The 26,096-nt window shown below is 41.9% G+C and overlaps 2 protein-coding genes across 4 annotated transcripts in view; both read left to right on the plus strand.

Annotated features, from left to right (window-relative positions):
• The first annotated feature begins 122 nt into the window (after positions 1–122).
• On the plus strand, positions 123–1,379 carry KTI12 (KTI12 chromatin associated homolog). The gene has a single exon (XM_020794643.3). The coding sequence runs from the start codon at positions 123–125 to the stop codon at positions 1,056–1,058; it is 936 nt and encodes a 311-aa protein (XP_020650302.3). The 3' UTR covers positions 1,059–1,379.
• Positions 1,380–10,251: 8,872 nt separating this feature from the next.
• The window catches only part of RPS6KC1 (ribosomal protein S6 kinase C1), a 126,974-nt gene continuing 111,129 nt past the window's right edge, over positions 10,252–26,096 (plus strand). The window contains exons 1-2 of one of the 3 annotated variants that reach the window (XM_020794630.3): positions 10,252–10,792; positions 19,843–19,878. In XM_020794630.3, coding sequence (XP_020650289.3) covers positions 10,688–10,792; positions 19,843–19,878 — 141 coding nt within the window. In that variant the 5' untranslated portion in view covers positions 10,252–10,687. The remainder of the gene's footprint in view (positions 10,793–19,842; positions 19,879–26,096) is intronic. The other 2 variants (XM_020794629.3, XM_078382945.1) reach the window with 2 other exon arrangements.

Below are 26,096 nucleotides of genomic sequence, written 5' to 3' on the forward strand. Positions count from 1 at the left end.
AAGCGTGTTGCTTCTTTTTTTTTTCCAACCTCTATGGGCAGAACACCGCCTGAAAGACCGGGTCAGAACGAAATAGGGAGGCCGAAGAACACTTTTTATTCTTTTTTATTTTTTAGGAAGCCATGTTTGTTAAGGGACAGGAAACGCCTCCCTCTTCATCTTGGGGGAGGGAGGAAGTTGGCCGAGAGCAAAGAGAGGGACGGTGGCGACGGGCCTGCTCCTCTCCCCGCCTTCGCGGTGAGGCGAAACGCGCCATGCCGCTGGTGCTGGTGTGCGGCCTGCCGGGCAGCGGCAAGAGCCGGCGCGCCGAGGAGCTGAGGGCGGCCCTGAGCGCCGACGAAGGCGGTGACGGCGCTGGGCGGCGGGTCTTCGTTGTCTCCGAGGCGGATTTCTTCGAGGGTGGCCGGTCGGCGCTGCGGGCGGAGACGGAGCGGCTGCTGAACCGGCGGGACGTGGTGATCGTGGAGGCGGGCGGCGAGCTCAAGAGCTTCCGCTACGAGCTCTACTGCCTCAGCAAGCACGCGGGGACGCCGCACTGCCTGCTCTTTTGCCCGGGAGGCGCCGCCCGCCCGGACCGGCCACCTCTGGAGCCTCCGGACGCCGGGAACCGCTGGGACTGGCCGCTCTTCGCGGCGCCCGAGGACCCGGCCGCGGCGCTGCCCTTGGCGGAGATCCGCGCCGCCCTCTTCGAGCGCCGCCCGCCGCCTCCCAACCGGTCGACGCGCTCCCAGCCCCTTCAGGCCGCCGGCTTCCTCCATCAGCTCGACCGCCTCACCCAGGACGTGCTGGCCGCCCTCATGGCGGCGCAGAGGGGGGGCGTCCAGCCGGGGCAGTTCGTCCCCGTGGCCGTGGAAGGACTGGCGGCCGGAGGCGGCGGCGGCAGCGGCCAAGAGGCGCCTCCGGGCTTGCGGCTCCACAGGCCCGTCAGCCTGGCCGAGCTCAGCCGCCTCCGAAGGCAGTTCCTCAGCTATGCCAAAATGCACCCGGGAGAAGGCGAGGAGGATCTGCCCCAGCTCGGCAACATGTTTCTGCAGTACCTGAGCCGCAATCTTCAGTGAGGCGCTGGAAGAAGACCCCCCCCCCCCCCGTGTGGAAGGCCAGGGATGGCGAAGCCTTTCTAGGCCAGCTGCCTGCTTTATGGGCGCGGAGCCATTGGGAGGCAAATATCCATGCCTCCGTGTCTCCCCTTCTCCCCGCTTTGGGATCTGGATGGCAGACCTGGGACCTGAGCATGACCAGAACCTTGTTGCTGCCTACATCTTGGAGTGCAGACCATCTCCAGCATCGCTGGCAAACTGCATAAACGGCTGTCCGACCGATTTTGGTAAAGGATGGGACAGAAATATTTTAAATAAAGACTTATTTATAACATCATGGTACATCACAGGTCTATGTTTGCTTCACTTGCCACTTCGTTTTTATTTATTTATTTAAGATATTTTTACTCCGCCTTTCTCATTGAAAAGGACCCAAGGTGGCTTACAAACAATGAAAGACAGTATTTAAAGTTGAAAACGATGAGTACACAATGGTCAATGTATCATTAAAAGACAATATTTAAAGCCAAGAACAATGAATAAGGAGGCATCTTGCAACATTAACAGGCAATATTAAGGCAAAGATCAATAAGTATACGAGAAGAAGCTTACAATGAGAAATGGAAAATACAAGGAGTGCTAAAAACCCAGTCAAAGCAATAATGTATAACAATTTGTTTAAAGATCACACACAGATTACACTAGATTAACTGAGGGAAGGCTTGCCTGAAGAGAAAAGTCTTTGCCTGCTTCTGGGAGGACAGCAAAGATGGGGCCAATCTGGCCTCCTGTGGCAAGAAGTTCCAAAGTCTGGGAGCAGCAGTCCCCATCTCCTGCGTCCCCATCAGACGCACCTGTGAAAGTGGTGGAACTGAAAGAAAGGCCTCTCCTGATGATCTTAACACCCCAGCCGGCTCATAGTGGGAAATATGGTCTTTGATATAGCTTGGATCCAGATCATTTAGGGCATTATAGGTTAAAAACAGCACTTTACCTTCCTCAAAGGTAATATGCATCTCCGTGAGGTAGGCTAGACTGAGAAATAGTGATTGACTTAGTGTTGCTGAGTGACTACGGAGGTCTGATGCAGAAACCATATCTTTCTGTTATGAAAAAAAATGGGTGTCATCTTGTGGACGTTTGAAAGGAAGGAGCCTATTGAGCATAGCAAGGGATACACCCACACAATAGTGTCATATTGCAGTTAGCTCTGTTTTTGTCTGTATAAGGTGAACATGCAACCTTTGGCAAAAATCCTGTTACTTCACATATAAGACCAATTGTACAGGCAGTTTTACCTGGCCAGCGGTGGTGCTTTCCTGCAGCCGCTTGCTGAATAAACATTTGTGTGCTCAGTTGCACATTTAGCAACTGAAGCTGTGCAATGGTTTCAGTGCTGGGCAGAAATTATGGATAAACACATACAGGTGAAATTGCATCATAGTCTTTCAGAGTGTATATGCACACATTCAGATCTCTGGATATTGCTGGAAATTAAAGTTCTTAGCTTTCTTACCTCCACAGTCAAAATGGATTGCAGATAATCTGGGCTTAACTCTTAAAAAGAAAGTGACTGCTGTTAAATTATTCCTGCTCTCTTTACTAGCCACCTAAAAAGTCTACCTAACTCCTGCTTTTTAAAATTAGTATTTCCAAGACTGATAGAAAAAGCAGCACTTACCAAGATACACTGTGGAATCCTGTCTTCATCTATATTTACCTTATAAAGCTATTTGCTGCTCCTCCCTGACATGCCCAATTTGTTCCCTGGGGCAGTCGCCTTATTCTCCCAGGGTTCTTTGTTGCCTATCTTTTAGAAAAGGCATGCAGTCCTTGTCCAGGAAATGCTTTTTTTATTCTACTGAGTTTTGTCTTTTTGGTTTCTACCTGCCTTTCTTCCAAGGTGCTTCACAGTATATTTAATAACAAGAAGAATAAAAATGAATTCTCATTATCGTGAGCCTGGCCAACCCTGATTTGGCTATCGGGTGATCCGTCTTCCATCCTCAAATCCATAAACTTCAGACCAACAGGTTCAAACTTAAGTTTATTGAATTTGGAAGGGGGTAAACACCAACCAGTTTGGCCACCAATCTGCCTTCCTTGGGCCTAGTTCCCGACACTGGATCAAGGCCCTTTAGTATTATCTCTTACCTCTGGTTCTGTTTTCCAAAGTCAGTCCTGGGAGTTTAGTTTTCACCACTAGACTCTTGCGTAATAAAGAGTCCTGAGCTCAGGGCTTCATTGTCTTCTGCCAACCCCTGAGAGGGAGGGGTGGTATCCCTGCAATGAGGGCAAACACAGAGGTGATTCCCCTGTGGGGAATTAGAATAATCCTGGTTCCTGGTATTCTTTTCTCTAGGTGCTGGTGCTCCTGATGTCTCTTCTTGCACCAGTGTCAGCTCTGTGTGGGGTTAGGATTTCCCATTTCTCCTGCTTCCCTAGTATGACAAGCTGGTAGGGAGTCTTGGGGTGTTAATGCTTTTCCTTTGGGGACTCTCAGCTGGACCAGTACTCCTGTTCAGGGTTCTTCTTTATAAATGGAATCTCACTCCCCTGAGAGTCTGGTTTTTCACCAGAAGGAACCCTCAGCCCAGTAAGTCCCTGAACACTACACCTGAATATTACCCCATTCTCCTTTCTCTAGGTCTTCTTTCTCTTGGGGTTCACTAAGGGCCCTCTGCTCTTTTTTTTTCTGTTTGTAATAGTTCAATTTTATGTTTTCCTGTCTCTCCTGAGCCACCCCGCCTTTCTTGCCCAAGATCTGTTTCTGATTCTTACTTTTTCTCTGGACCCAGCAGGGCTTTTCCCTTCTGTGGTGGCTCCTTTTTCTCATGTTTTTGGCAGCAAGACGGCCTATATATCTGCCATGCGCTAGAAGTAAAGTAACTACCCTCTCTCCCTTACTGGGTGCTCTCCAATTCCATGGCTGACATGAACACACTTTCCTGGGAACTATATACATGGTAAGTTCTACTTTAGCATCTTTTACAGGAGATTCTGAAATTAGTTCATAGGAAGGCTGGGTGAGTTGTGTGGGTCCCAGGGCACCAACAGGGGCACCTGTGTCCCTGTCCTCTGCACAAATATTAAAATAGAATTAAATTGATTGTCATAAAAACAGGATACAATTAGAAAACCATTTAAAAACATGTCAATGAAAAATAGTAATTACATGCAACAATAGAAGAGTGCAGCATATCCATCAATAAGTGCCTGAAAGAGAGCAGGGAAGCAGCCAAATAAGCCTGCCTCAGCAGGAAGTTCTGCAGCTTGCGAGCAGCTACCAATAAATAAATCATGGTTTGGGACCGATTCAAACATGTCCTGCGTATATGCTTATTATCTGATACAATCGTGTCAAACCGGATCCTGTTGTGCCTTTGACAAAGAGTTCATTTGAATTATTTGCAGGTACAAATTCACCACAAACATCCATCCACAAGGTAGATGTGTAGCGGCGTCACAGGATCACGTGTTGTCGTTGTTGATAAATAGACAAATACTATACCAGGATTATTTCCCCAATAGATTTAGAAACAGGATGAACATTAGGGCTCTTCTAAAACATTTGGCAGCTAGGATGATGATTTTTGGCTTGCTTTTATAAATTTAGCACTGTGAGTAGGGTACCTGACTGTGGAGCCAGAATTTGAGAGTATGGTTCCTCATTGTAGTTCCTGGAAGAAAATCCAGCCTGTGTAGCCTTGGCAAGCTGTACATTCTCAGAGTACTTCTGGAAGAAGGGGCTGTTAACCACTTCTGAGTATTCCCTACACAGAAGACCCAGAAAGGGTTGCCATGATTCGAAATCTACTGGACAGCACATGGTGGCAATTATTATCTCTAAATTAACTACTTGCAGCTTATTTTAATGCACTGTGTTATTATATCTGTAATAATACATTTGTAGGATGGGGTGGAAATCTAAATAGTAATTTCTCTACATCTGGGTAGTATGGGAAAACAAGCCACTGGGATGTTTTCCAGTGCAATACTTTGCTGAAAATAGTGGGAATTTATTTCCACACCATTTCATTGAGGTTTGCACAGGAAGTAGACCAGTTATAATAACATGAATAATTAGTTTTCAATTAATTACTGCCTTATGTGACAAACATATGTTTCTACTATAAAAAACCATAGGTGTTCACCCTGTGCCTATCGCAGTATTTGTGATTCATTATAGGCAAATATACCACCATTGTCTTACAGCTTAAACAAGTTCAATGCAATCTGTGCAATAAGCTGCTATATAACACATTAAATGTAAATGTAAAAATGTAGATTGATGAAGATACAAACTCTAAGCCATAACAAACAGATCAAGACTACAGTTCTGTGTAGGCCTGGGCATTTGTTCAATTGAATTAGAGTTTTTGAATAAGGTTACTCATGTTGGAATCCTATATACACATACCTAAGCGTGAGTAGCACTGATGCATAGTGGGATTTTTTTCCAGGTGAACATAAACGTGGCAGTGTAACAGCTAAATATATTCTACATCACACACAACAAACCTTATAACCATATGACCACTCCACACATATTTCTAGCTTTAAAATGTGCCACTTAGCAGTGAGTAAAGAGAGTGGAATACTCTCAAAACCGTATCAGAATTACCAGTGGGGAAATGTGGTGAAATTCATGGCAGGACAGGCTGCTGCGCCTAGAATTTTGGAACCATTGTTGTTCCACTGTTATGATGTCACAATCTGAAATAAGGGGAATTTTAAAGAGTTGTGCATATGCATTCTTCTGCAATACTTGACTGCTCGGTGACTGAAATCCTGTTGTGCAGTTACATAAACAATAATTTACACAAATAATTTGCACAAATGTAATTAAAAGTAATTTACACAAATTGCATAAATTAAGAAATCTCTGTAGAAATTATTTCTTGCATGCTGAGTCACATGACTTGGCATGCTACAGATAATGTGTGCAGAGTTATTTTTAACTTACAGCAGTTCACATATAATTGGGGTGAAGAAATTCCAGCACATCTCCCCCACTCTGGCCACCCTTCATTGGCTGCCAGGTCGTTTCCGCTTTGACTTCAAAATTATGATGAGAACATTCAAAGCCCTAAATGATTTAGGAACTCGGTACCTATCAGAATGCCTGCTCCCAGCCAGATCTTCACAGGCAGGGTGGTTGAGGGCCTTGACCCCGAAGGAAGCCCATAGGGAAAGAACAAGAAATCTGACCTCGGCAGCCCCCCACCCACCTATGGAACAACCTGCCTATTGAGATCTGCCCGGCACCCTCACTGGATGGGTTCAAAAGAGCATTGAAAACCTGGGTCTTTCCTGGGGACCATTAAGATCTCGGCCTCCCTTTTTACCATCCTTTCTGCCATCCTCTCCATCACCCTTTTTACCACCTTCATTGCCACCTGTTTTAATTACAGTAACCTTATTTGATTATTATTTATTTAATTTATTTATTTAATTTATATGCTGCCCACACTACCCAAAGGTCTCTTTATATGCCGCCCACACTACCCAAAGGTCTCTTATGTATTTGTTTATTTTTTTATCGAGTTTTAATATTGTTGCTGATATTGCTGTTAGCTGCCCAGAATGACATGGCTGCCAGATGGTGTGGGATATAAATTCAATAAATAAATAAATATAAAGGGTACACTGTTTGTATAACTATACAACAGTATTTCAACTGGTAGTGGGAAATTAGTCAGCTGCATCTTTATACACTGACTTACAAAATTAAACAGCTGTTCAAATCATAGCAAATGATTCTTGCCTGTTTTTCTTAGTCATAGATACACATATTGAAAGGTTAAAAAGTGGCAAATGGTTGGATTTTGCTTCACAGTTGTATCTATGAAACGGCAACTTTTGTTTGTATTCATTAATGCAAGTCTATCATCAAGAAGTTGTCTTATGGTTAGTTAACTTCCAAGGTAAATTTTAACTATATACTGTATTAGCAAAAAATGAACTAAATAAGCATGTTGCTTTAAAAATGAGCACATAGGCTTTGACAAACAAATGAATGCATGGATTTAAATACACAGTACCCTAGCAATCTAATAATGTATATCTATAGTTACCACAAATCTATAGAAGTATACTTGCATTTTCTGGCATGGGCTATTTAATTATTCAACAGCTGCTCAGAGTGCCTGTATGGCTGTGGGTTCTGTATTTGATCTGTAACAGTTTGGCCTGAAATATCCTCCTAAATGTGGTTAAATTGCTGTACTGCAGCTAAAAAACTGTGCTCACGACCTGGGGTTCAAATCCCAGGTAGCCGGCTCAAGGTTGACTCAGCCTTCCATCCTTCCGAGGTCGGTAAAATGAGTACCCAGCTTGCTGGGGGGGCAATGTGTAGCCTGTATAATTAAAACTGTAAACTGCCCGGAGAGTGCTTGTAGCGCTATGGGGCGGTACATAAGTCCAATAAATAAATAAAAATAAATAAATAAATAAATAAATGGTCTGTCAGTTTAAAAATATCCACAGGAAAGCATCAATTCAAAATCACTTTTTGATTAAAAGAGGAATGGCTCATTTTGTCCTTGCAAACATAATTGATATTCATGAGAGACTATTTTGCCTTCCTTCCTGAGCAAGGACATGAAAAACATTGGTAAAATAGTGGAAGTGCAAAGAAGAAATGGACTAGAAATGATGTAATTTACTGTGTGGATTGAATTGAGATACTGGGTTTTATCTCACTGCAGGTGTCAATTAAGTTGCAAAAGCTAGAAGATTTGTGTTATCACCAACACTACTTTGTGCATGGCCTCTGAAACAGGCATTAATTTTTCTCTGACCTTACTGGTTATAATCCTTGGCTTCCTCATGTGTATAAATACTGCTAACTTTGGAAAACAGATTGATTTGTGAACTTTCATTTTTCACAGTCTGCTATAGAAGCACTCCACATTTTACAGGATTCTTGTGTTGCGGTACATAATACAGTTCACACAAAACACTAGTTAATTGAATGCAGGGGGCACTATACCCCACAAGGTACTTGTCAGTCTTTTGTATAAGAAGATGGTGTTGTATATGTATCTGAATACAAGGCATGAATTCCTTCATGCATATAAATAATTGTATGTGTGAAGCTTTTCAAAATTCCTGGGACCTTGATCATGAAGGGTTTAAAGTTACGTGGAAGGCTTCACTGATAGTGATCTGTGCTTCTTTCTGCTGTCATTCACACTCTCTTGTTGATACAGGACATGTACCTGCTAGTGTTTTATGCATAATGTTGGCTGAACATATGGAGGAAATATCTGAAGAAGGCTTTTAAAAAGCAGCCTTCGTCCTTGTGTGTTGTGTGCCATCAAGTTGGAACCAACTTATAGCAACCTAATTAGGGCTTTAAAGATAAGCAAGATGATCAAGGAGTCATTTTACTAGTACCAGCCTCCCTGCCCCCCTGAGTTTCCATGGCTGAGTATGGATTCAACACCAGGTTTCCCGAATCCCAGTCTGTTACTCTGTCTACTATCCCACACTGGGTATCCTTTTTGGTATAGTATTCTCTAGTACTCTCTTGGGATGCTAGGAGCCAAGACCTCAAATGGGTGGTCAACTCTTTTCTGTCAAGGGCTGCATTTGCTTGGGATTATACTATCAGAAACTACATGGCGGCAATGGGTGGGACTGAAATCAGCAGAAGATGCGGCCAGAGTCAAACTTTTGTTTTTCTGCGCCTCCTTGCTTTGGATAGCTCTGCCACTTCCCCATTTTTCACTTGCTTTTGCTGGGTGGACAAAGAATTCCTACTAGAGGTCTGAATGGATCCCTTTCAGATCTAGTCTATCTCCCTGCAGATCCAGAAAATCGACAGCAAAAGCTTCCCTAAGAGATGGGGGCATCCAACCTGTTTACAAAGTCCCAGTGAAAGAGAGACTACCACCTACTGAGTCTACCATTCAAGTTTCAAGGGGCTCAGTAATTTCCTCATTCAGTAATTTCCTCATCATGCTTAGTCAGAATCTTCTCTCTTGTCATAGAATCATTGAAAATTGAAGTCGGAAGGGGCCTACAAGGCCATCAAGTCCAACCCCCTGATCAGCGCAGGAATACAATCAAAGCATATCTGCCAGGTGATTATCTGAGTTTTTCTTGAATGTCTCCAGTGTTGGAGCACTCACCAACTCCTGAGGTAACTGGTTCCACTGTTGTACTGCTCTAACAGTTAGGAAGTTTTTCCTGATATTCAACCGAAATCTGGCTTCCTTTAAATTGAGCTCATTGTTGCGTGTCCTGCACTCTGGGATGATCGAGAACAGATCCTGCCCCTCCTCCATATGACAGCCTTTCAAATACAGTATTTGAAAAGTGCTATCATATCGCCCCCTCAGTCTTCTTTTCTCAAGGGTAAACATGCATTTAGATCATCACTTCAGCTTCTACCCTCTGTAACCCAAAAAACAACCACGCTCCACAACCCTTCAAATATAGTGTCATATCTTTCGAAACTCAAAAACATCAGGGAAGGGGATGCTTTGTCATCACAATTATAACCCATTTTTGAGACTTTCCAATAGCAGAGTAGGGTACTACAAAGCAGACAATCATTTGAATAACGTTATCTTATTAAAAGAACATATAGCAGAATTTGGTCTGTGTTAACTATTTAAGGTTCATCAAGCTTAATCTTGGCATTAAATTTTCAACAGCAGGCCTTAACAATGGCATGTGGAAAATAAAAATGGAATACTGTAAAAATGTTCTAAGGGGGAGGCAGAATCTATTTTATTAACTAGTAAATCTGGAACGTTTGTGGTTAATGGTTACAGATCTGAGCCACCAAATCCCTGATTCAAATGATACCTCCTCGGTGAATTTGGCGGCCTGAAGACAAACCTATCATTCTCTTTTCCTCCCCCCCCCCCCCAGGCCCCAGGAAAATACTGGTTTTCGCAGGATGATTGTTGTAAAAGGGGACGGGGAAATATTGGCAGCAGTAGGAAGTGCTGCATAAAGGTCCCTGCATACATGTAGACTTGTTTGGGAGTAAGCCCTATTGAAGTCAGTGGAATATATTCCGGAGGAAACGTCCTTAGGTTGGCTTTTGGCTTAGAACACAGGCTTCAGACATTACAAACCTTCACGCGTCCCCTTTTTCCGGATTTAAGCTCTGTCCTAACAAGGGTATGTCGGCCGATATTCTTAAGAGGTTCACGCAAACGCATTCATACAATACGTTTTCTTATGCCCAAGAAGGCCACCACGATGTTTTATATTTCCCGCGCATTTATTGTAGTACACTTCTGGCTGTTTCTAAGGCATTCCTAGGGGGACTCCAGCCGGCTGGGAGCATCCAAGAACCCGCCTAGGCTTGCTGGAGGAGGAATCGGGCAGGGGAAGAGGCTGTCCGGATGCGGAGCGGGGGGGGGGGGAGGCGAGTGCGTCCATCATCCTCGCCTGAAACCAGCGTCACCCCCCCCCCCCCAAGATCTCGGCGGCCGATCGCTCCGTAGGATTGCTGTTCTCCTCCTTCCTTCCGAGTTGCTTCCGCTTCTGGTTCGGGCCTGACCCGGGCGTGGATCGACTGACGGCTCTAGAAGAGAGGCGGCGCCGGGGAAGCAACGGGCGGCCCCCGCAGCGCCAACCGGCAGCCAAGGGCTAGGCTGCAAGTCGCCGCCGCCGCCGCCGCCAGGATGATCTCCCCGCGGGAACGAGGCGGCGAGGTGGCCCGATTCTACACGGTCACCGAGCCCAAGCGCCATCCTCGAGGGTATACCCTCTATAAGGTCACCGCGAGGGTAAGTGATCGCGTTGTGTGGGCTGGAAAAGAGCGAGGAGGGCTCTCGTCCCCTGGGCGATCATGAGCCAAAATCAGGGCCCTGGATCCCCCCTCCCCCTCCCCCTCCTGGGGGACAGGATCCCATTCTGGCTGGGTTTCTGCGATTAATCCTCCCTCAAGTCCCTTCAGAGGAAGGCGATGATGATGATGATGATGATGATGATCCTCCCCTTCCTGGCGTTGATCTGTGCTCCTCGGAAGTTGCCTCGATTGGTAGTGGGTGCATCGGGGTTACCTGCGATCCTTCAAAGGAGGCTGGACAGTGGACCGTGTGGCCCTCCAGGTGCTGCGGGACTGGGACTGCAACTCCCATGAGCCCCGGCACAGCACAGCCAGTAGCGAGGGTTGCTGGGAGTTGTAGTTGACAGCTTTCAGAGGACAATCCTTACCTTTTCTCGTTTTTCAAAGGCAAAAGTGGCAGAGATTGGACCTCTGGGCCTGTTTTCACATGAGGAGCATGTGCTTTTTTGCCACAGAGCTAAAGGTTTATGCTGGTCTTAAGATCCATGGTCAGATCCCATCATTCTCATCAGAGGTTTGGTTTTTAATTTCACCTTACTCCAATGATTTGAACATCTTGTCCTCCTGGATCATTTGAACATTTTGTTCTCTGAGATATGGCTATATTATGTAACCATAATATTTAATCATGTCTTTGAGGCATCTGTTTGTTGCTGTATGTTTAAGGCAAAGGGCTATGGAAACACTGAAACATAACAATATCAAGACTGTTTCTTTGTTGCAAAAAATCGATATGTGTACATGTGGTCAAGTTGTTTCCGACTTATGGTGATCCTATGAATGAGTGATCTTCAAAATGTCTGTCCTCAGCTACCCTGCTCAGGTCTTGTACACTAAAGCCTAGGGAGTCAGTCAATTTCGTGTATTTGGTCTTCTTTTCCCGCTGCCTTTCCCCTTTCCCAGCATTATCCTCTTTCACAGAGAATCCTGCTTTCTCATAATATGCTCGGACAGCCTCACTTTCAACAGTTTTACCTCCAGAGATTTGATCTAGGACTCATTGTAGCGGTTGAGGGTATCTACAAAGCTCTCCTTCAGCACCATATTGCAAATGAATCAATTATTTTCCTGCCAGCTTTCTTAACTGTCCAGCTTTCACACCATACTTGGTGGTCAGAAATACTTGAGTGTGGATGATCCTGGTCTTGGTCTCCAATGACACATCCTTATACTTGATGACCTTTTCTGATTCCTTCAGTGCTGCCCTTCCTCATCTTAGTCTTCTTCAGATTTCTTGGCCGCAGTTTTAATTTTGATTGATGATTGAACCCAGGCGTACAAATTCTTTATTTCAGTGCTTCATTGTCAACACTAAGGTTGTGTAGTTCTTCTGCAGTCATGATTTTTATCTTAATGTTCAGCTGCAGTCCTGCTTTGACACGTTCTTTAACTTTCCCTGAAAGCTCTTTCAGGTCATTGCCGTTTCCTGCTACTAAAATGGTATCATCTCTTGATGTTTCTTCCACCAATATTCAGTTCTCCTTCATCTGAATCTAGTTTGGCTTTCCATATTATAGGTTCTGCATATAGACTGAACAGGTAAGGGGCTAAAATGCATCCTTGTCTAACACCTTTGCCTATAAGAAACCACCCTGCCTCTCCATAGTCTGTCCTAAGAGTAACTTCTTGTCGGCAATACATTAGGACCACTAAGTGTTGAGGCACACCCATTTATTTCAAAACAACCCATAGTTTCTAATGATTTACACAGTCAAAGGTTTTTCTGTAGCCTGTACTATTTTCTGTAGGGTGTAGCACCTATATCAAATTTAGAATTTGCCAGATATATTGGATTGACAATAACTTCATCTATTTAAATCTCAGTTTAAAGCTTACATTAAAATATAGCAATTAGTCTTTAAAGGTGCCACAACATTTCTCCCCATCTATTTTCCTAAGTTTCCTAAGGGTGTTAGACTTGAAGTTGAATATATTTGGAGGGTGTTAGATTCAGGAATGTTGCTATATAAGAAGGAGAGAGCATTAATTGAATTCTGATACCATTAGGGTGTGAGTAAGTGCAGCATCTCCTCTATCTCAAATCTGATCCTATAGAGCAACATTTCCCAGTCTGGGGATCATGACCTCCAAGGGGGTAGTGAAGTGTTTTCTGGGGGTTTGTGGGTCATGTTCTATGTGTTGTAGCTCTTGGTTAATATCAGAGTGAATATCAGAGTGGGGTGTTAAAGTCAGCGTTTATGTGTCTGTATGAGAAGTGAACTCTGGTAGGGAGGGAGAAAGAAGCCTCTGCTTTCACATAAAGGATGACTTTACTCTATTAAAAAAGCTTTTTTATGCAAATATGGCGGGGTGTGCATCCCAGGTTAATAAAGGGGGTCACGGCTTGAAAAAGATTGGGAACCACTGTTATAGCGAGAGGGGAAGTATTTCTCCTTATCTCAGATTTCCCCTTTGTGTGTGTTTAGACAGCAGTGTGGGCTCATAGGACTATCTTCAGAGGAGAGAGAAAGGAATACTGATAGAAATGGCACTGCAATCCATTATTTATTTATTTATTTATTTATTTATTTATTTATTTATTTATTTATTTATTTAATTTTATTTTATTTTATTTTATTTTATTTTATTTTATTTTATTTGTTCGATTTATATCCCACCCATCTGGTATATTCTACCACTCTAGTATACTTATCTGGGGTAAATAAAATTGAATGTAATGAGGAGTATTCGTTAGTAGGGTTGGGGATTTATAACGTACAGTCGTTCTGCTTGCAGGAATATATTAGCAATCTAAGTATTTATTTATTTTATTTATTTATGCATTACAGGAGGTTAGAAGAAAAGGGAGAGTCCTTATCATTGTAGGCAGAGAGATGGTGAGCTTTCAAGAACTAGTGCTCAGTTTATAGCTGGCAAAGAGAAACAAGAGGTTATATTTTATCTGGAGTTACAGCTCAGAAGAGGAAAAGGAAGTTGGAGGTGCAAAGCATGGATTATCCTTGGCCATTTTGTAAGAATACTTTGTTCTTTCAAAGTTGCTATTAAATGCGGCAGAGGGGTGTGCTTTTTTGGTACAAAGTCAAAATGTAACTGTTTCCAGAAAGGGTAGCCATAGTGATTTGTTGCAGCAGGAACAACACCATTTTCTAACACTTTAAAGAATAACAGATTTGGTTGTTGTAGGTTTTTCGGGCTATTTGGCCGTGTTCTTAAGGTTTTTCTTCCTAAGGTTTCGCCAGTCTCTGTGGCCGGCATCTCCTTCCATCAGATTCACCAGAGACTGGTGAAATGTGAGGAAGAAAAACCTCCAGAACACGGCCAAACATCCCGAAAAACCTACAGCAACCATCGGATCCTGGCCGTGAAAAGCCTTTGAGAATACAATAACAGATTTGTTATGGCATGAGCTTTCATGGACTACAGGCTACTTCATCAGACATTAAATGTGTTATCCTGAATGATAGGTATATATGCCATCTTTGAAGGGGTAGGAATGTAAGTAGAGAAGTTATAGGGAAACAGATGTCTATATTTATTGCATTTTAAGGGTCCAAGCTATCTCAAGCACTACTTCTCCCTTTATGGGCCTGCTCAGAGGTTAAGATAATCAGGAGAGGCCTTTCTCTTGTTCCCGCTACCTTCACAGATGCATTTGGTGGGGACACGGGAGAGGGCCTTCACCCAATTCTGGAACTCTTTCCAACAGGAGACTAGGCGGACCCATCTTTGCTCTCCTTCGCAAGCAAAGACCTTTCTCTTAACTTTTCCTGAGGAATTGGCTATCTGAGATGGGCTTTTGTTTTGAATCCATTTTTATATTGATTTTGTTTACCATATTAACTTTGCTTGATCTTTTGAATATTTTTATACTTGGATGTTTTTAGCTTTTAAACGTTGCCTTTTAAAGATGTAAGCTGCCCCAAGTCCTTTATAAAGAGAAAGGTGGGGTAAAATATTTTAAATGTATAAATGACACATTTATAGAAACGTGCTTTATACAACTGATGGAATAGACCGCAGTGTACAAAAGCTTATGCCAATATAAATCTGGTAGTTTTTGAGGTGCTATGAGACTTCTTGCAGTCTTTACCAGAGATGGGCACAAATCTCAGTTGAGAGATTTGTTCCGTTTCTTAAGCATGGCACCATAAATATCATGTGTTCCCTTTCCTTATCTCCCTGCCTGGATCCCCCAGTCACCAGCTGGCGTGCGCTCCTCTCTTCCTTCTCTTTGGCTGTTGAGCCAGTCCCTGGCAGGAGGATGGGCTTCCCTGCCCTGCTTCCTTGGCTGATCAAACACTCAGACCAGGCGGAGGGACAGGCAAAGCCTTCCTCCTGCTGGGGCATTTCCATGCTTACAAACCGACATGAACCTCCGAACTGAGGTTCCAGTCCATTTTTAGTCTTTACTTCAAAAGAAGACTTAGAACATCATTACAAAATCATCAATATATTCCATGTTCTGATTCTCCTTGCGTTTTTAAAGTTGTGCAGTAGAGAATTCATTTGTAATTCTTTTCATAAAACACCAAAGGAAACCCAAACTGCGAGATCACTATGCTGCCATGAAAAAAATGAATAATAATGAAAAGGAACTAGTATATCCAGAAAAGCTGTTAGTCCCAGGATGCCAAAGTTGTAGTATTTATTCCAAATTAAAAGCCCAACATGTTATTGCTTAGCCTTTTCAGACTTCTTCAAGGGCACTGGCTTCTGGTGAATCTGACAGAAGGAGATATTTCTTTTGTAGCTCTTCTTCTGGAGGAGATACCCTGGATTGCCAGAAAGATGAACAAGAGGGTCCTAGAACGAATGAAACCTGAAGGCTTTCCTACTTTCAGCAAATCATGAGAAGATAACATTTTCTGGAAAAGACAATAATACAGTACTGTACTGGGAAAGGTAGAAGGCAGCAGGAGAAGAAGAAGAGCAATTATGAGATAGATTGCCACAAGAGTTGAGGAGGGCTGTTGAAGACAGTCCATTTTGGAGATCACTCATTAATAGGGTCATTACAAGCTGAGGTCAGCCTGAGGTACACCTCCACAGTCCAGAATCCCCCCTCCCCCTTCCCACTTACTATTTCAGCAGTTGCGCGAATGTGTTGGCTTGAAATAATCAAAGTTGTGCTGTTTCAGTGTGGAGACAAATGAACCACAGTACCTTTCTCCCAAATGATAATAAAGGAGGCTTACCTAGAAGGGTGGTAGATAAGAAGACCATAGCTATGAATTCCTATGACAGTCCAGTGAATTAATCATAAGCCTGAAGTGGTGACCGGGGAAGGAGTAAAGAGAATTAGATATGGAAAGTGAAAACAGACTTGAGGAAAAAGCTCTATATATACATTATTCAATTCTTCTAAAAAACCTCCAGTTTATGAATGTGGGATATTGTGCTTCTGTACCCATGATTCAAAAAGTCACGAAATGGCCCAATATTGCTGCAGAATAGTGTGCCTGCATTGCTAGCAGGAAAAAGGACACTGCGCTTTACATAGTGAGAAGTGGTTAGCTGATGAAAAAAGAAGTCAGTTTCTGGGATTTTCCCTTGTGTGGTGTCACTTTCTGAAGGGTAGTGGTGGCGGGCAACTCCTGTTCAACATCTTGACCATTAGCCTGTGGAGTGTCTCAGGGCTCCATGATTCTCCATACTATTTCACATATACATAAAAAACCTGAAAGAGGCTGCCCAGAATTTTGTGGTCTGGTGCCACTGGGGTGCTGATGACACCCAAGTTCATTTGCTTTTAAAGATCTTCCAGGAAAAGAAATCTGCTTTGAACCTGAATGCAAAGTGAATAGGAAGCAGTCATAGCTACAGGACAAATACCTTGCAGAATGTGGGAACAACACTGGGGAAAAAGCCCTTTCCTCATGTCTGTACTTGTCTGGCTTGTGTAAGCAGAGATATTTTCAAAATGGTCGTAAGTAGAACTTTAAAGCTGAAACAATCATCTTGTTAATACAGATAACAATTGGCTGTTAATATGGATCTTTTATTATTGGAACGATATGATCATGGTATCATGTCATGCTTCACTACCTAGATGCTGCATTTTGTACCCACTGAAACTTCCAGATACTCTTGAGGGACAGCCTTATGTAGAATAGATTACAGGTGTCTAAACATGTTGTAATTAAGACAAGGGTAACTTGGTTGGATTATTTATTATTATTTTTTAAAATTTTCAAAACAAATACAAGAATAAAAAATACATAATAATACAATCTAAACACAGTGCTCCCCCATACCCATGGGACCCTTTGGAGCAATACTTTTATTATGAACCTCCTTTCCAAAATTGTATTGATTATTACTTAGAGGCTTTCCCCTTTCCTTTCACCAATACAAATACAAGAAATCTACCCAAAATAGCATAAAAATATTTAAACTTATTTCCCCTCTTTTCATCTTAAGTTCAGTAGTCAATTTATCATTTAATGCAATGTTCCATGCTTCGTTATACCAATCTTCTAATTTAATATCATTTTTATCTTCCCATAATCTACTATCAATATTCTAGCACTTGTCATAAATTAGACATCAATTCTTTTGAGCAATAATCAAGTTCTATCATTAAAAATTGACAGCAAAGCAATTTTAGAATTACGTTCGATATCTTTTCCAAATATATCACATATTTCCTTAAAAATCAATTTCCAAAATTTCTGAATCAATTTATACTCCCACCACATATGATAATATAGTGGTGCCTTGCATTACAATGTTAATTCGTTCCAGTGAAATCACTGTAGAACGAAAACGTCCTAAATACGAAAACGTCCTAAAGCCATTGAAACGCATTAAAACCTGGTTAATGCGTTCCAATCAGCTAAGAACTCACCGTCCAGCGAAGATCCTCCATAGGGGCAGCCATTTTCGGGTGCCTGAGCAGCAAAAAATGGCTCCTAAACATAGCGGGGAGCCATTTTGAGCACCCGGTGGCCATTTTGAAAACCCGACGATCAGCTGTTTTGATCGTCGGGAAGTGAAAATCGGTTCCCGAAACAGGGAACTGATCATCGCGCAGTGAAAGTCCCCCATTCAAAATGTTGTTTTGCGATCGCCTTTGCGATTGCAAAAACCTCATCATAATGCGGATTTGTCATTAAACGGAGCACCCGTCTTGTGAGGCACCACTGTACGTGCCAGTTTCTTCATCACATTTCCAACAGGTCTTACAATAGTCTGAATTTATTATGTTCAATTTCATTGGAGTCACGTACCACCTTAAACTAATTTTTTTTAAAAAATTCCTTTATTCTTACAGACATTTCCAAATTTTTGTACAATCCTCTGTTTTAATTTCTGTCTTTAAATCATGTTCTCAAATTGATTTCAAACCTTTTATTTTAGCCTCTTTTTCCTCTTGCTCCAAAATTAGGTTATAAATTCTACTTACTACTCCCTTCCTCAAAGCATCTTTCTGTATGTCTTCATGTGATGATAGAAATTGTTCATATTTAGTACATTCTCTACATTTGCCATTAGTCTTCATCCATTAATTTGTCCAACTATCTAACTGGTTATAATTATACCGTGATAGTTTATTAGTTTGAAGTTTAACTATAATCTGATCCTTCAATCTCATTTTAATCATCCAATCCTTCAGTCTGGCAGCTCTTTTATCCTTAATCAAATCAGCTAAACCCTTCAAGTTTGCTCAGAAATTTTCTATTTTGGTGACTAATTTTAGTGGTGAAGTAAAGGGACATAATTTCTTTTTATATCTGCTCCAGACATTTAACATGTTTCTTTAAAAAGGGTTGCTCACCTGATTTATTGTATTTCTTTTTACTACATTAAACAAATATTTTTCAATATTCCCATTTATTTCTGGTTGGATTATTTAGAATCAGGAGAGGACCAGATGTAATTTGCACACTGAAGTGAAACAAACATGGCTAGTGGGAAGTGTCCGCCATCTGTTTCTCAGGCTACGGAAGGTTCTAACAGGCTCCTGCATATGTTACAGAATATGTTTTCTCACACCTTTTGAATGCATGTTATTCACATAACATGCTACAAGATTCATTGCTGCCTTTCAGCATGTGAGAACTATCCTGATGAATATGGCAGTGGGGATGATGCCATGGTTGCAAATCTGGATGGAGCAAAGACATTTCTTGGGTTCACGTTTTAATGGGAGCTTATTCCAGCATAGACCTTGAAATGATTCACAGTTGGAGCCTCCTTAATGTTGGGATGAAACCCCCCCCTTGAAAATACAGTGGTGCCTTGCAAGACGAAAGTAATTCGTTCAGCGAGTAGTGCTGTCTTGTGAAATTTACGTCTTGCGAAAAGTGGTTTCCCATAGGAATGCATTGCAATGCATTCCTATGGGAACCTCGCAAGACGAATGAATTTTTTTCATCTTGCGTGGCATCGGTCTTGCGGGGAAAAACTCATCTTGTGAAGCATGACCATAGAAGAAGCCGTCTTACGAGGCACCACAGCGATCGCAAAAACCATTCGTCTTATGGGTTTTTCATCCCGTGAGGCATTCGTCTTGCGAGGCACCACTGTATAGGGTATCTGCAAGCAGGGCTAGGAACATGCTGACTGAACCTGTGGAGAATCACTGCTATTTAGAGTTGGCAGAACTGGGCTCATGGGACCAATGGTGTGGCTCAGTGTAAGGCAACGTCCTGTGCTCCCAGGGTGGTTAACAATTTAATTATGCAAGCCACACATTGCCCCACATCAACAAGCTGGGTACTCAATTTAGTGACCTCAGAAGGATGGCAGTCTGAGTGAACCTTGAGCTGGCTACCTGAGATTGAACCCAAGTCATGAGCAGAGTGTTAGCTGCGGTACTGCAGTTTAAACGCTGTGCCACAATGATCCTCAAAAGCCTGAACTAGCAGAGGGCTTTCAAAAGTTGACTGAGGCTGCATGGAAATGAGTATGAAAGCCACATGTGGCCTTAAGAATATAGATTGTCCATTAATTGTTGGCTCCTTCCCTCTAAAAAAGGGAATGAATTCAGCTACTGACAAAGTATCTGTTTGTTTTGTTTTTCAGATTGTTTCCCGAAAAAATCCAGAGGATGTCCAAGAGGTAATGCATTTGTGTTTATGAAGATGCTTTTGTTCGTGTCCTTGTGTGATTTGCTCTTTTGCTAGGTGTTTAAATATTTGGATTGTAATTCTCTTCATAAATATGGCACAACCCTATGTATGTGTCTTGTTTGGCTTTTTGTATTATGAAACAGGCCAGGCAGGCATCTCTAATGATAAATGGTGATAACTGACAGTTGTCATTTGGATCGGATGTATATGCTGCTTTAGTGCTGTTGTCTTGCAGAACTTCTGCTACTGTTCATTGTGTTTTAGCAAACAGATTGGCAGAGCAGAAGGATGTAAAAAAGTATTAGCCCTGCATAGTACTTACTTAATATCATTTAAATTAAATTGATGGATGTCTTGATCCTGCCTTGTCTCTTATGACTCAGGAGGTCTTTTGTTAGCAAACCATATCTAGGGATTCTGGTCAGAGACAGAGAGAAAGAAAGAGAGAGGCTACTTCCGACTCCATGATTTTATGATTGTTATATATCTGCTATAGCTAGTGGACTCTGCTTATTATTTGCAGTAGACTTTTTCTGCAGTAGCAAAGGAGAAGTATGAATAGCATTGTCATTAATGATGCAACTAGATTAAAGCTGAAAGGACATCTAGTGACTGATGTGAATAGAAGTGAAAGGGAACACATACAGTTGGAACATGAAAATGAGAAGTATAGATGAAGGTAAAGTGAAAGCAATAAAGCAAGAAATGGAATGTATAAACATTGCTTGATGTTAGTGAACTAAAGTGGACTGGATTGGGATATTTTCAGTCAGACAACTAGAAAATGTCTTACTCTGGAAATGATGAAATCAGAGGAAATGGAGCGGCTCTAATACAAAGGGAAGATGTAGCACAGGCATAAGGGCTACAATGTAAGTTCTGACTAAACAATATAAATCATACTCTCTGGAAAACGTGTCAACATTACTATCATTCAAGTTTATACTCCAACTACAGATGTTGAAGAAGATGAATGTGAAATTTTAGGTAAGCATCTAGGAGGAAATTGATCACACACCAAAACAAGACATACTTATAATCATAAGTGACTGGAATGTAAAAATAGGACGCAAAGCAGAACCAAATGTTGGAAAATTTGGTCTGAAGGACAGAAACAACACAGGAGAATGAGGGATAGGGTTCTGCGAAGCCAACAATCTGTTTATTGCAAATACTGTACATGCTTCAGGCAACTAAAAAGAAAACTTTACATGTGATCATCACCAGATGGTTAATATGGCAACAAAACAGACTATGTAATTGGAAGCAGGAGATAAAGAAGCTGTACATTCTCTGCCAGAATAAGACCAGGAGCAGATAATGGTAGTGATCATGCACTGTTAATGTCCAACAGTAGAGTAAAGGTGAAAAAGAACACTAAAAGAATTGTAGTGCTAAAAATAATGTAAACAATATTCCTGATGAATTTAAAGTCCACATAAAGAACAAATTTGCATTACTAAATTGCAAATTACTCAAATATCATTAAGGAAGAATGCAAAAAGACAATTCCTGTTGTAAAAAGAAGAGAGAAATCTAGATGGATGATAGAAGACATATTTAAAATTGTTGAGGACAGGCGAAAAAGTGACAGAAGTTCAATGCAGCTTTGCAATGAATTGCCACATAGAAACAAAGAGAATTATTGCAATAGTTAGTGCAAAGCAACAGAGAACAACAAAAGAGGAAAAACAAGATACCTCTTCTAGTAGATCCAAGAAATCAAAGGGAAATTTCTTAATTAGAAATTCCTAGATTAGGAATGCTGAAAGACTAATAGGAAAGCACACTATTTGACCAGAAGAAAATAAAGATAAGATGGGAATAATATACTGAAGACCTATTCAGAAGAGATAAAAGTCTAAAAAGACTCCTTTAAAGAATCATAGGTTCTTCCTATGATGAAGTGCACAGAGTTCTAGAAAATCAAGTGAAAGCTGCTGGGAAGAAATAAATTGCTAGGGGTAGATGGGATACTGATAAAATTATTTCAAGCCACAAATATGGAAAACAGAACAGTGGTCCACAGACTGGAAATGTTCAGCATACATTCCAGTTCCCAAGAAATGAGATGCCAAGGAGCGCTGTAAATATAGGACCATTGGTCTAATTTCTCATGCAAGCAAAGTGATGCTCAAGGTGTTGCAACAGAGGCTTTTACCTTACATGGAGCAAGAAACCATTCCGAAAAGGATGAGCAATTGATTGTCCTGCTGCACAACCTGTACTGCAGATAAGAAGCTACATTAGGAAAAAATATGGAGAGACAGAATGGTTTCCTATGGCTTGTATCTAACAAGCACTGGGAAGAGTGTGTTTGCCCACATCATGAAGAACTTCATCAGGAGGGCTTTAAACTGAATTCGAAGGGGGAGGAAGATGCAAGCATAGAATTAAGGGTAGATGAAGCCTTATACACAATAAGAGGAATGGATCAAACTGATCAAAAGGGCAACAATAATAACATTAACAATAATAATCACAATAATAATCATAACAATAATCATCATCATCATAATATTCATAAAATGTACAAAGACAAACAGGCCACATATTCATACAACATCCAGTGTCTGTATACGAATGCCAGGAGTATGGAAAACAAGAAGAACTGGAAATTTTAATTCAGGAGGGTAAATATGACTTTGTAGGAATTACTGGAACTTGGTGGGATGACTCCCATGACTGGAATACAATGATTGAGGGATATAAACCGAGAGAGACTAAAAAGGGAGGTGGAGTTGCAGTGTATGTCAAAAATACACATTCCTGCACAGAAATACAGGAGGAAGAGATTGGCTGTCCCATCGAGAGGATATGGATCAATCTAGTTGAATTCTACTACTGACTGCCCAATAAGAGAGAGGAAGCGGATGAAACTTTTGAAAAACAAATTGCAGTGGTGCCTCACTTAACGATGATAATCCATTCCAGGAAAATCGCCATTAAGCGAAAACATCGTAAATCGAAATTAAAAACCCCATTGAAACGCATTGAAACCCGTTCAATGTGTTCCAATGGGGTAAAAACTCACAGTGCAGTGAAGATCTTCCATATGGCGGCCATTTTCACTGCCTGTATAGTGAGGAATCCGTCCCTAAGCATAGCGGGGAGCCATTTTAAGCACCTGGTGGCCATTTTGAAAACCTGACGATCAGCTGTTTTTGATCGTCGTAAAGTGAAAATTGGTTCCCGAAGCAGGGTTAGCGCTTAGCGAAATTCCCCCATTTAGACCATTGTTTTGTGATCGCAATTGTGATCGCAAAAAGATAGTCGTAAAGCGGATTTGTCATAATGCGGGGCAATCGTTAAGCAATGCACCACTGTGCAGGGGTTTCAAAAAGACATGACATAGTAGTGATGGGAGATTTCAATTATCCAGATATATGTTGGGAGGCAAATTCTGCCAAGTATGGCCCTTCCAAGAAATTCCTGGCTTGTGTGGCTAATAATTTTCTTCTACAAAAGTGGAGAAAGAAACTAGAGGATTTACTATCCTTGACTTGATTCTGACTAACAGAGATGACTTAGTGGGGGAGTATGGGGAACTCTAGGCGAGAGTGACTATGTCCTTCTAGAATTCTTGATTTCTGATAAGGATGTTCAGGGATCTGGAAACCAAGCCTTATGAGGAAAGGCTGAAAGAATTGGCCATGTTTAGCCTTGAGAAAAGAAGACTGAGGGGTGATATGATAGCGCTTTCCAAATATTTGAAAGGCTGTCATACAGAGGAGGGACAAGATCTGTTCTCAATCATCCAAGAATGCAGGACATGCAACAATGGGCTCAAGTTAAAAGAAGCCAGATTTTGGTAGAATATCAGGAAAAATATCCTAATGACCATGGAACCAGTTGCCTCTGGAGTTGGTGAGTGCTTCAACACTGGAGGCATTCAAGAAAAACTTAGAAAACCACCTGGAAGATATGCTTTGATTGTATTCCTGCACTGAGCAGGGGATTGGACTTGATGGCCTTGTAGGCCCCTTCCAACTTCACTTTTCTATGAGTCTAAAAAGGTAAAGGTAAAGGTTCCCCTTGACAATTTTTGTCCAGTCGTGTTCGATTCTAGGGGGCGGTGCTCATCCCCGTTTCCAAGCCATAGAGCCAGCGTTTGTCCGAAGACAATCTTCCGTGGTCACATGGCCAGTGCGACTTAGACATGGAACGCTGTTACCTTCTCACCGAGGTGGTCCCTATTTATCTACTTGCATTTGCATGCTTTCGAACTGCTAGGTTGGCGGGAGCTAGGACAAGCAACGGGCGCTCACTCCGTCGCGTGAATTCGATCTTACGACTGCTTGGTCTTCTGACCCTGCAGCACAGGCTTCTGCGGTTTAGCCCGCAGCGACACCACGTCCCCTATGAGTCTATGATTTATTTATTTGTTTGCTTATTTGATTTTTATATCGCCCATCTGGCTGGCAAGGTCACTTTGGGCGGGGTACAAATAGGATAAAACAATAACATGACAACAAGGATAATCGACAACAACCAAATGCAATATAAAAAGTGCAAACAAATTATATTAAAAACCACATGATAGAACATAATAAAATAGAATGAAAAACATGGCGATAGGTTGGATGTTAATTGTTAAAGACACTTTTCTATCGGGATATATTCAATTCTAGGAAGGCCTGTCTAAAAAGCTATGTTTTTAATAGTTTTTTAAAGGTTCACAGTGAAGGGGCCAAGCAAATTTCATGCGGGAGAGTGTTCCACAGTTGCGGGGCAACTGCCGAGAAGGCCCGATTTCCGTCATAATTTTTCGGGTCTTTCTTGGGGTCAAGACTCTCAACCACCCGGCCTGTGAAGATTTTACAGGGTGGGCAGATCTGATCAGAAGGAGACATTCAGTTCTATAGGCAAAAGTGTCAGACAAAGGGTGCATTTTATTCTCTTACCTGTTCATTCTGTACATAAAACATATCACACAGAAAGCTGGACTAGATTCAGAAAAAAGAGGAGTGAAAATTGGTAGAAGAAACATCAATAATCTAAGATACTGTATGCAGATGATGCCCTCTTACTGGCAGAAAGCACCAATGGTTTGAAACAATATTTAGTGAAAGAGAAAGAAGAAATGCTAAACAGAACTACAGTTGAACATTAAGAAGATGAAAATCATGACTACAGAATAATTACTCAACTTTAATATTGATAATGAGTAAATTGAAATTGTTAAAGATTTTGTGTATCTCAGTAGAATCATCAATCTAGGTGGAGATTATAGCCAGGAAATCAGAAGGAGATTGAGACTTGGAAGGGCAGCAATGAAGGAATTAGAAAAGATCATCAAGTGTAAGGATGTGTCACTGGAAAGCAAGACCATCCACATTCTTGTATATCCAGTCATCATGTATGGGTGTCAAAGCTGGAGAGCTAAGAAAGCTGATAGGACAACAATGGTTTGATTGAAATATGGTACTGGAGGAGTGCTTTGTGGATACCCTGGAATGTAGGTCCTAGATTAAATCAAGCCTGAACTGTCTCTGGAGACAAACATGATGAAACTGAGGTTGCCCTACTTTGGGCACATTATGAGAAGGCAGGATTCTCTGGAAAGGACAATAATGTTGGGAAAAGTGGAAGGCAGCAGGGAAAGAAGAAGATCTGCAGAGGAAGCCACAGTTTACAAGAACTGAGAAGGGATGCTGAGGACTGGACATTTTGGATGTTGCTCATTCATAGGGTCAGCATAAGTCGGACGTAAGAAGAACGGCAGCCTTTCTTTGCCTACTCCTTTCCCCTTCCCATTGTGTGTGCATTTGTATAGGTAACAATAAAATATGGCAGCTAATACTTAGATTGAGTGACAGAGAAAGAAGGAGAAAAGATAGAGTAGTCAGATGTGTCTGCCTGCTTGTTGAAGAAATGGGAAATAAAATGTTTGGTGCCATATAGAGACTATTGTTGTGTGCCAGATCACATCTGACGTATGGCAACCCTAGTAGGATTTTTAACTTATGTAAGATGACCCCCCCCTCTCCCCATCCCTCTCTCCAATTAATCTCATGGAATATAGGTGGCTGGAGGAAAAAAAGCTTTGGACAAAGACCTGCTAAAGTTTCTCTCTAGCTACGACATTATTCTCTTACAGGAGACCTGGTTATTAAATCCTCCATCCATTCCGAGTTTCCTTACTTATCATATCCCGGCTGTTAAATCTAAAACAAGAGGGCGCCCCTCCGCGGGTCTCTGTTGTTT

The sequence above is a fragment of the Pogona vitticeps genome, chromosome 1, assembly GCF_051106095.1.
Source record: "Pogona vitticeps strain Pit_001003342236 chromosome 1, PviZW2.1, whole genome shotgun sequence".
Lineage (NCBI taxonomy): Eukaryota > Metazoa > Chordata > Lepidosauria > Squamata > Agamidae > Pogona > Pogona vitticeps.